The sequence below is a fragment of the Eretmochelys imbricata genome, chromosome 2 (assembly GCF_965152235.1).
Source record: "Eretmochelys imbricata isolate rEreImb1 chromosome 2, rEreImb1.hap1, whole genome shotgun sequence".
Lineage (NCBI taxonomy): Eukaryota > Metazoa > Chordata > Testudines > Cheloniidae > Eretmochelys > Eretmochelys imbricata.
The window spans coordinates 204,068,376-204,080,501 of NC_135573.1; the positions used below are offsets into that span (position 1 = coordinate 204,068,376).

The window sequence follows — 12,126 nt, forward strand, 5'->3', positions numbered from 1 at the left end:
TCCTGCTTTGAGCAGGGGGTTGGACTAGATGACCTCCTGAGGTCCCTTCCGAACCTGATATTCTATGATTCCTTAAGCACTATAACAGCTTTAACTTGGAGTCACGGACAGTCCCGTTGGGCACTCCAGTCTACCTTGCCACCCAGGCAAGCCTGCCTTTGTGATAGATGGTCCTTTACAACAAAAATCACAATAATATTGAGGTTACTCTAAGTCCAAAAAGACCAGTCACTTACCCCAGGCCAATTGTACCTCAGATCTCAAACCAAAGACAACATTTATAGCCAATCCTGTAATAAACTAACTAAAGACTTATTAATTAGGAAAAAAATCAGTTATTAACAAGTTTGTTTACATTTACAGGAGATAGTGCTGCCCTCTTCTTACTTACAATGTCCCCAGAAAGTGAGAACAGGCATTTGCATGGGACTTTTGTAGCCAGCATTGCAAGGTATTTACGTGCCAGATATGCTAAACATTTGTATGCCCCTTCATGCTTTGGCCACCATTCCAGAGGACATGCTTCCATGCAGATGATGCTCATTAAAATAATGTGTTAATTAAATTTGTGACTTAACTCCTTGGTGGAGAATTGTATGTACCTGGCACTATTTTAACCGCATTCTGCCATATATTTCATGTTCTAGCAATCTCAGATGATGTCCCAGCACATGTTCATTTTAAGAACACTTTCACTGCAGATTTGACAAAACGCAAAGAAGGTACCAATGTGAGATTTCTAAGGATAGCAATAGCACTCGACCCAATGTTTAAGAATCTGAAGTGTCGTCCAAAATCTGAGAGGGATGAGGTGTGGAGCATGCTTTCAGAAGTCTTAAAAGAGCAACACTCTGATGCAAAAACTGCAGAACCCGAACTACCAAAAAGAAAATCAACATTCTGCTGGTGGTATCTGACTCAGAAAATGAAAATGAACATGCATCAGTCCGCAATGCTTTGGATTGTTATCAAGTAGAAACCATCATCAGCATGGACGCATGTCCCCTGGAATGGTGGTTGAAGCATGAAGGGGCATATGAATCTTTAGTGCATCTAGCACATAAATATCTTGCATTGCCAGCTACAATAGTGCCATGAGAATGCCTGTTCTCACTTTCAGGTGACATTGTAAATAAGAAGTGGGCAGCATTATCGCCTGCAAATGTAAACAAATATGTTTTTCTGAGTGATTGGCTGAACAAGAAGTATGACTGAGTGGACTTGCAGGCTATAAAATTTTACATTGTTTTATTTTTAATGCAGTTTTTTGTACATAATTCTACATTTGTAAGTTCAACTTTCATGATAAAATGATTGCACTACAGTACTTGTACTTGCAGGTGAATTGAAAAATGCTACTTTTGTTTTTTTTACCGTGCAAATACTTTGTAATAAAAAATAAATATAAAGTGAGCACTCTGCATTTTGTATTCTGTATTGTAATTGAAATCCATATATTTGAAAATGCAGAAAACATGCAAAAATGTTTAAATAAAGGGTATTCTATTATTAATAGTGTGATTAATCACAATTAATTTTTTTAATCACTTGACAGCCTTATTAAACAGTAATAAGTCATCAGGACCAGATGGTATTCACTCAAGAGTTCTGAAGGAACTCAAATGTGAAATTGCAGAACTGCTAACTGTCGTCTGTACCCTATCATTTAAATCAGGTTCTGTACCAAATGACTGGAGGATAGCTAATGTGACGCCAATGTTTAAAAAGGGCTCCAGAGATGATCTCTACAATTACAGGCTGGTAAGCCTGACTTCAGTACCAGGCAAACTGGTTGAAACTATAGTAAAGAACAAAATTGTCAGACACATAGATGAACATAATTTGTTGGGGAAGGGTCAACATGGTTTTTGTAAAGGGAAATCATGCCTCACCAATCTACTAGAATTCTTTGAGGGGGTCAGGAAGCATGTGGACAAGAGGGATCCAGTGGATATAATGTACTTAGATTTTGAGAAAGCCTTTGTCAAGGTGGCTCACCAAAGAATCTTAAGCAAAGTAAACTGTCGTGGGATAAGAGGGAAGATCCTCTCATGGTAACTGGTTAAAAAATAGGAAACTAAGGGTAGGAATAAATGGTCAGTGTTCAGAATGGAGAGAGGTAAATAGTGGAGTCTGTACTGGGGTCTGTACTGAGATCAGTCCTATTCAACATAATCATAAGTGATCTGGAAAAAGGGGTAAACAGTGAGGTGGCAAAATTTGCAGATGATACAAAACTACTCAAGATAGTTAAGTCCCAAACAGACTGCGAAGAGCTACCAAAGGATCTCATAAATCTGGGTGACAAAATGGCAACAAAATGGCAGATGAAATTCAATGTTGATAAATGAAAAGTAATGCACATTGGAAATCATAATCCCAAGTATACATCTAAAATGATGGGGTCTAAATTAGCTGTTACCACTCAAGAAAGAGATCTTGGAGTCACATCCACTCAATGTGCAGTGGCAGTCAAAAAAGCTAACAGAATGTTGGGAATCATTAAGAAGGGGATAGATAATAAGACAGAAAATATCATATAGCCGCTATATAAATCCATGATACCCCCACATCTTGAATACTGCATGAGGATGTGGTTGTCCCTTCTCAAAAAAGATATATTGGATTTGGAAAAGGTTCAAAAAATGGCAACGAAAATGATTAGGGTTATGGAATGGCTTCCATATGAGGAGAGATTAATAAGACTGGGATTCTTCAGCTTGGAAAAGAGATGACTAAGGGGGGGATATGATAGAGGTCTGTAAAATCATGATTAGTGTGGAGAAAGTAAACAAGGAAGTGTTGTTTACTCCTTCTCATAACAGGAGAACTAGCAGGTCACCAAATGAAATTAATAGGCAGCAGGTTTAAAATAAAAAAAAGGAAGTATTTTTTCACATGACACACAGTCAACCTGTGGAACTCCTTGCCAGAGGATGTTGTGAAGGCCAAGGCTATAACAGAGTTAAAAAAAAGAACTAGATAAGTTCATAGAGGATAGGACCATCAATGGCTATTAGCCAGGATGGACAGGGATGGTGTCCCTAGCCTCTGTTTGCCAAAAACTGGGAATGAGCAATAGGGGATAGATCACTTGACGATTACCTCTTCTGTTCATTTCCTCTGAAGCACCTGGCATTGGCCACTGTTAGAAGACAGGATACTGGGCTAGATGGACCTTTGGTCTGACCCACTATGGCCGTTTTTATGTTCTTACTGATCTAAATAACACAGTGGGAGTAAGAGTTGCAAAACTGGGGTCTCTGTGGCTGTGTTCAAACATCTGTAAAACTGAGATATTAGTAACTACTTCAGAATGGTATTATGAGATTTATTTGATGTTTGTAAAATGCTTTAAGATTCATGGATGAAAAGTTTTATGTATTATTTATTTATTATGTTGCGTGGACTGGAAAATATTTCTTACCTAACCAGATTGACTCTATGATTTGCTCAGAAAATGACACATTTTATATTTATTTCCTTATTCTGTAAAGTCAACCACCATTCTTGTTTTTTAAAATGTGGAAAGCCCTGGGTTATTTGATTTTTTGTTTGTGACACATTAAGAAACTCTTGACTCTTCCTAAAAGGAGGCAAAATCTGGTTCTTGGAGCCAGATAGGCGATGATGGAAGGGATTTCCCTACTTTAACTTACAAAGAAATCACTGCCCACAAAACACTCTCTCCTTTTAGCTCTGTCCCTCTGTTAGATCTCTGTGATGCCTGGCTCTCTCACTTTGAGAAGTGGGAGCTCATCTGTCATACTGGTAAAGCAGGCCTATTATGCTTGTCTGTGTGGGGTCAGATCCACTGTCAATCCATCAGGGTGGAACCTGCCCCCTCCACAGTCCAAGAGGCACATGCGTACTACTTCTTCCCTAATATCATTCTGAAGACCCTAGCTGGGGCATGATACCTTGGGCAGATGAAGGGATTAGGCAGCCACTTAGGCATAACCCAGCCATCATTTGGGGATAGCTTCCCTCCTTAGGTAATACATAGCTCTCTGAAGCTGCAGGTTCGCCTGAGCTATGAAGCTGTGTTGGGTTCTGTGTAACATGTGCTGGGACTGAATGAGAGTTCTGCATGGAACCAAACTTTATTAAGAACAAGTACTTAAGGATTTTTGGGGATCTAATTTTAAAAGCTCTACTTGTGTTTTTCTGTCTCTTCAGACCTGTGAAAAGTGATGTTCACAGTGAAGGACACACACTGGAGATAGAACTGTGCTCCTCCTCGGACCAACTCTCAGACAAAAAAAAGATACCAGATTTTATTGAGAAAGTAAGTATAAGGAAAACAACTTGAAAAGGACACAACATGCCTAATGACTGCTGCTAGTTGTGTCCGTCAGGGGAAATAGCCACTGCAAGTTCATCTTTCCTCCTCCTCCCCATATTCTGTATATTTCAAACATTAACAAGGCTTCAGTAGAGTTTGCTACTCTTTTATGATTCCAAGATCTGGACAGCATCTTCTCGAGCAGTTATAGTGACCAGTGAAACAAGTCATTGACCATTCTGTTATGAGAAAATGACTTGCTGTACCACAGGGTGAGTGATCTCAAGTAGATGTTAATTAACTCGTTTTACTACTGTACAATATATCCCTGCACTGTAATTGACTGTTGGACACAGTCTCAGCTAAAATAATATCTATTTCCACTTTGGTGCCAATTGTTCGGAATTATTTGAGTTTAACACTGGGATAATACTGTAGATAAAGAGGCTCATTATTTCCCAGAGTTGTCCTTGCATAAAATTATTTTAAGCGAGAAGTGTTCAAACTTTTTCAGTCTTGGTCCCGCCCTTACCAGTAAAGGAATCTCTCTGTGCCCTTCCCCCTTTACTGCTCAGCCAAGGCTTCCTCAGCAGCGGAGCTTGGGCTGAAGGCAGAGCTGGGGTTGGGGGAGGAGTTGGGGCTAGAGTCAGAGCTGGTCTGCGGGAGGAGAGGGAATGAGGGCAGAACCAGGCTGGGGGCCGCGAGGAGCTGAGGCTGGGGTTGGAGCTGGTTTGGAGGCAGAGAGGGAATGAGGATGGGGCTGGGCCTGGAGGACTGGGGGCTGAATGGGGTTGAGGGAGGAGTGAGGCTGGTGGCAGAGCTGGGGTTGGAAGCGTGGCGCTTCCTCCCCCACCCCCACCCCGTGGAGGTCACCTCCCCGCCCTGAATGTTTCTCCATGCCCCCCTAGGCAGTGAGGCAGTGAGGTCCAGTCATGATGTCACTTCCCCCTTTTATATCTTATTCCAACTTGCTGGAAAGCTCTTTTTCTGTGACCTGGGTCAAACAGTTCCCATTGTGTAGTGTTATCTCTGAGAGGTTTCTATCGTACACAGTTCCTGGGGTAATCCTTATGCTTGTGCATATATCCTCAATAAGCCATCACCTTTGTTTGACCTTTTTATTGTTGTACCTGAAAGGCTGCTTGTGGGTGTTCTCAACCCCATATGTTTCAGTAGCACATACATGGCCATACTTCATAACTTCACATACAATGATAGCACGTACAATCTAATGAGATATTAATGTCTAGCAGATCAAGACTTTTAGAATGACACCTCACAAGGCATACTTTGTATAAAACATTGCAAAATTATATGACAGTGGTGAATATGGGGATGCCAGGGTGGCACAGGATTGTTGGTTGTTTTAAAAAGAGAACACCACCGTTAATCTCCCCAAAGCATGAAACACTATACAAGCTATTTAATTTTTGATTACTGAATATTCAGATCCTCAGTCATGTGGATTCCTACTACCTTTTGACTTACCAGTGACTTTTCTTGGAGTGGAGATTTTTTTCCAGTAACTTAATTATCTATATGAGTTTTATTATGCAATGCTGAACGAGGGTGATTAACATTGACTCTGATCAAAGGAACATCTTTGATAGTGTCTATCCTCAGTTGGCTCTCTGCTTCACCCCAGACACTAGCCATCACATTGCATACAACTGGACTATTTGTTCCTGGAAAATGCAGGGGAAATTCTGCTTGGTATAGCCATAGGTCTTGAACAAACATTGGCAGTTATAAAAAGAAAAAAAGTTTTGATTGATTCAAGTGAAATATCCTATTTTTCTTTAAAGACACTGAGACATGATGTGAGCATATGTTCTCTTTACTTGAAAACAAAACAAGAAGCCCGAGAAAATCTTTCAATCACATCTGTATTCTAGGTGTAACTCATGTTAGGAATCTTCTGTGATGGGACCTCCCTCTAGCCTCCCACTTTTATTCTGACCTCCCATAAATGATCTGCCATGGCTAGATGCATGAAGGAAGTGTTATGGAGACAAGTGTTGAAGGAAATGTTATGGAGCTTTGTGGAGACAGAGGTGTAGGGAAGGGGAAACTGAACTGATGTCTGTAGGAAGGAGATAGTAATTTTCGAAATGTATCAATATGTGAATACCAAACTTTGCAAAATAGATTTGCTGCTCTCAGGACTTTTGCTTTACACATCAATCTGCCATCCTCTTCTGTAGAAGTTCTGTAACAGACATAGAGGATTCATACATTCCCGATAGATTCTAGATTAGTGAGGCATTCAGGTTAAAAAGCAGTTGCTAGTTGTCATTCATTTTCTGCTCTTTGGCTGTAAAAAATTACTGATATGCATCATTTTGCACCTTTGTCTCCTAGCCAAATAATGTTCTATAGAAAACTTTCAGTTTGATCCCACTGCGGAGGTTGGACAGCCTGCTTCTCTCTCCCTCACCTCCTCTGAACTCAGTGTCCTTCACTGTTCCAGTTGTGATTGGCCTGGGGAAGGCTGAACCAAAAACCACAGTCTGAAACCCAGTGGTGGGCATTGTCTTTGGATCTCTCCAACCACACCTAAGTCTTACTCCATGCTCTGTCCACTTTCGCTGAAGTGACCTTAAGATGCGGCTTATTGTATTTAACTGGTCTTCAGCAGAATGAGCACCATATACAACCTGATCAGGGCTGTAATTCATGACCTAAACTCACTGTGTATCACTGAAATCTGGCTGGATGACTCTGGTGGACCTGTACTAACAGCTGGTGCCAAGTGGTAACTTTGTGATGCCTGACTCTAGGGGGGACAAGGAAGGAGTAGCAGCCATAGTTTTGCACTCTCAACAGTGGACTAGTTCAAATGTGTTTGCATGGTATGTGAATGCCAGGTTAAAGAGTAGCCATATGATAGTTGTATATAACCACACTCCTGTGGATTTCCTACTGGAGCTAATCAAGCTGCTATCAAGCCTGTTTTTAGCATCCCCCTGTAGTCATAGTCTTTGGTTACTTCAGTGACCGCACAGATGGCATCTCCAACACTGGCTCAGAATCTGTCTGTATTCAGCATGTGGTTCTTCCCTTTGATCTCCCAAGCAAATTATGTAGCCTGACACACCCTGACCCTGATCTTTACTGCTGGCTGTACTCATCTTCTACAAATGGAAGTGCCGAGCCAGGGCAGTGATAGTCTACCTTCTGAGACATTAGAATGCAGTGGGATTCTAGGCAATCTGGAAGAGGTATACCACACAACTGCCAGATCGCTAGGCCATTAATCATCTGCTACCCATAGTCATTGATTTACTTAAACCCAGGAGTCAGCACCCCATCCAGGTCTCCCTGGCTCAAAGGCAAGCTGCAACAGATGAAACAGGAAGGTCGGATAATGGACTGTTGCTGGAGGAAGGGCAGCTTTGAATCTGTGGGACAGCATCACAAGGCGATTGTACAAACCTTTGCCAGAACGATGTAGGAAAGCAAAGAAATCCTTCTCGTCCTCCATCGTTGTCGCCGCATAGTTACAATAGTGGAGCTGTTCCAGAAGCACCTTTCTCCTTAAGTGCATGAAAGGGCAGATAGATGGGGAAGACTGCAATTGTGCCATAGGACACATGTGGAGTTAGACAAGATACATGTGTATTAACTGGAGAGGGGGAAAGGCTAAAGAGCTACACTCTGTAGTACATTTAACAACAACTTTGTTTTTAAGTAAAAGGTACTAACACTGATTTCTAATCAATTATTTATATATTCTACAAAAAAACCCACAAAAAATCTTTCAGATTATTTTATTTTGTTAGATGACTGTTCCTGATTTCTTCCAGTTTTGGGTTCTTTTATTCCACATCTCTAACTCTTCATTGCTAGTACTTTGCTTTGGACTTAACCCTCTTTTCAGCAGGAAAGAATAGCTGGACATGGCAATTTTTGGAGTCTATTAATGCTGTTGCTGGGCTGGTTAATGGTTTGCTGCACAGTGGTACAAAGAGCTCTTCCCTGTATTCTCTGAGTACATTGTCTTTGCTGAAGCTCAGTAGAAAAATATTTTGTAAAAATATCAAACATTATTCTGTAGTTTAAACTGGCATTCTTGATATGCTTTTTGCTTAAAAATTTATTACAGAGCCTATCAGATGATGGGCAGAGCAGGTGGAAATAAAAGATGGAAAGGGGGAAGAATTTGGACCATGAATATTGGTCGTAGCAGTCATTCTTCAAATGAATAAACAGTCTGAATGTACTTGGATGGTTGGAAAATTACACCTCTAGAGTATCATTTATTACTCAGAGGGATTACTTATCTCAATGTGATCTGAAACTCTTTCAAATCATTTCCATCCTTCAGACCCTTGGTTCTCAAGTGTACATACAAGAGAACAATACATTTATTTCTGTAACACATTGTAATGAAAACCATCTTCGATCAACTTTGTTTTCTGCATGTTTTCAGTGCAGAGTAATGCTTAATTTTTTTTAATTTGGGTTCCTGGTGTAGATATGATCTAGAAGCAATGGTTAAAACTGGACAGCAATGGCCCAGCTGTTGGCTGTCTGCTGCAATAATGGTATTTGTTGAAGTGTGTTTTGTTAACATTTTGAAAGAATATGTAAAACAAAAGTATGGTGAAAAATCACATATACTGTATGTTAAGCAGTAAAGTGTGAAGGGAAACATCTGTTCCTGGTTAAACTTCTTTCAATGTGAGTTCTTTTGACTCAGCCATTTAACTCTGGTGTTGAGATATAAGCTCCATGAATGTCACAAAACTATTTTCATGATGTTCCCAGGGGCCTTGGAATCCTTTGCCCCAGCAGATTTTGGGGTCATCCTCTTGACCAGGGTAAAAATAGATGTTGTAAACTATACAGTCTATGGCTTCAGTGTTCCAGTAGTTGTCTGGAAAAAAAGAAAATATTTGGTAACAGTGGATCTGTTTGTATTTGGTATTGTCCTGAACGAAGGTATGGGCAAATTGTTCAGTCTGTTGAACTGCAGCTTCTACTGTAGATACTAGATAGTTGTTAAGTGAAAGCAAGTCTGGGTTGAGACTGATATTCTCAGGTTAAAAATAATACTTAATTCCTGCAAATAACATTGTAGATCACTAAAACTAAGACAACTTGTAATATCTAATTTATGTCCATTACACTTTACATTTTGTGTTTTTCCCAGCTTGGACAATGAAGATACACTGAGTCAGTGTTTAGTGTTGTGTCAACTGACTGTGAGTAAACCCAGCATAGAACACAGTTTGTCATGATTACACTGACCACTGAATCATATTCAGCCAGCTGACATGATTGTTGAAAGCAATTTTCAAACTTGTATTTGCATAAATCTTTACTTGTTCTCGACTTGTATTCACCCATTAGAAACTGTTTTTAACAGAAGACTCAGATTCAAGGCGGTGTTCAGACTTCAAAGCTACAGTCACAGATCTGTAGCCTATACCAAACCATTAACAAACCTCCAGTAGGTCACTGGTAAGATTTATCCAAAGTCGCCCTGTGGTTAAAGCATATGCAGAGGTTTGTGGGGATTGAGAAGGATGGTTGAAGCCTGGAGGACGTTCCAGGTGTATACCAGTTTTAAAGCGTAAATCTTATACAAAATAAGGCTATGGCTAGGCTGAGGTTTTTTTCTGAAGTTCTAGCACCCGTGGTGGCCTGAGGTTACAGTAGCCACTAGAATTCTTATAATTGTGTCATCTAACACTGCTCTAATGACACAGTGGTGAATACACTTGTGGACAGTCTCCACTAGTGCTCTAATGGAGCTTGCACTGGTGCTAGGACCATAAATTTCAGAAGAATCTTATTTCAGGCAAGGTCACCAACAGCATGGCCAGAAAGGTTGAGCTGTACTGAGATGGGTAAATCCCTGATCTCTGTTATTGTACCACAATCTTAACTTTCAACTCCTGTTACTATTTTAGTACCCAGTGCTTACTTAAGCAAATCTCCTTTGACTTCAGTGGAAGTTTTGCTTGACAGGATACTGAGTTATTTGGAGCCCCTAAGGTTGGAGCCTTTGCTGAGCAAAAATTGCCAGTCATATTAAATAGTTTGATAAGTTTGTGAAGTGAAAAATCCTTACCTTACCTAGCCGGCCAGCTTGATTTGCCAATTACATTATATTCCCCAGTCAGACCTCCCTGGAGAAACTAATTAGTGCCAGAGTGACCAGAGTGCTCACCTGCTAGTTCCCAGCTTGTGGGTGGGCTGGCGCCTGCCCACCCCCAGAACTCAGTAGGTGCTAGCTCCCAGCACTTTGTCACAGTAAGTGAGATTTCACTTTCTGCAACCTAACATTCAGGATGCAAAAGTGCTGGAAGTATAAAGTTTAACACTGTTTCTGGGTGGTTATAGAAGTAACTAAAAATCTTCCTTCATGCCATTGGCTGGGCTTAGCCTATTTTAAAATGAGCCTTAAATCCTGGTTTATTGTTTCTGTTTTGGAAATGAGCATGAGTATAGCAGACTTACAGAAAGTGTCCAAGACTAACTAAAAGATGCTTTTAATTTTAAATATCTCTTTTCAGAAACAAATACAGAAACCAAGATGACAAAAAAGGGGAGCTTTGGTATTTATGATAAAATATGCACCAATAAATCCTAATGAGGAATGATCCAGTTGTAATGCTTGTAGCCTGGAGCAGTATTTTCATGCCAATTCCTGACATACAGCACATACTATTCTCCTTGCTCCTCACCAGCATGTACTCTTTGCCTCAAGACCTTTGAGGGTATGTCAGTTATCAAAGTACATTTGCATGACTTGTGACAGGGACTTGAGAGATGACCATGAAGTTGTTATAAAAAATAGGAATATTTCTTTTATTAACTGGGACAGCCTAGACTTGTTTTTTTAAAATATCTTTTGACCAAATTTGACCAACCCATTGTTTCTAGTGCAGTGTATTTTCTCATCAGCAGCACTAAGTAGCAACTTTCTGTCTCTGAACTTATTACAGGCCTACCCTAATGCATCTGGCTTGTGGAAAATTGGTTGATTGTTACCAGAGAGTGACTTTTTTCCTCTGTCCAAATGGAATTCTGCTTCATCTGTTCTCTGTAAATGTTTTCTGTTGTTTGTTTTGTGTTAGCAACAGTCTCCTTTAATTGGTTGCTACTACATTAACTGGGCACCTTATTTTAGCATGAATCATACACCAAACCAGTCTATAAAGCATTAATGAAATAACCACTCAGATGTAATGACTAGTTTCTGAAAAATTATTACCTAAGTCACCAGGGAGTCTAAACCTCAGAAACACTGCCAGCTGTGATGAGTTAGAGTATACTGGTGGCATTAGTACAATGTATATTTACTTTGAATGCGTGCCAAGAAATTCCAGCTCCTGGCATCAAAAAGTTAAGAGAAGTTTAGAACACTAGTCTTATTAAAATCAACTGCCCATTTGTGCTTGAAAACCCTTTCCAAGAGACGGGTTTTCATTATTAAATTGTTCTGCTGTAATTTCCATGCTTGTTGATTTAGATGAAATACTGTTCTGAATTTGAAAGAAATGTTTGACCCGCAAATGTCAGCCCATGGGAGAAATGCACAGACTGCTATTGGGAACAATTACAGAAACTGGAGAAAAAACAGTATGCTACTCAGTGTTTATATCTGCAGTCATCATGTTTCTGAATTGACAGCAGTGTCACCTTGTCCATTATATATCAGAGATTATTTGACAGTTGATAATGCAGTTATAAATATACAATCCAAAGTAAACTTTCCAGGAGATTTCATTTAAATAATTTAAAAAAAATCTATTTATAATTGTTCAGTTATAAAACTAACACTTCCCCCAGTCCCTAAAATTTGGATTTCTGTGATGGTTTTTGGTGCC

At 40.0% G+C, this 12,126-nt stretch overlaps 1 protein-coding gene across 5 annotated transcripts in view; it reads left to right on the forward strand.

Moving 5' to 3' along the window:
- The window catches only part of RFTN1 (raftlin, lipid raft linker 1), a 110,791-nt gene that overhangs the window by 49,508 nt on the left and 49,157 nt on the right, over nucleotides 1–12,126 (forward strand). For all 5 annotated transcript variants that reach the window (XM_077811298.1, XM_077811297.1, XM_077811299.1 and 2 more), the window contains exon 4: nucleotides 4,180–4,288. In XM_077811298.1, coding sequence (XP_077667424.1) covers nucleotides 4,180–4,288 — 109 coding nt within the window. The remainder of the gene's footprint in view (nucleotides 1–4,179; nucleotides 4,289–12,126) is intronic.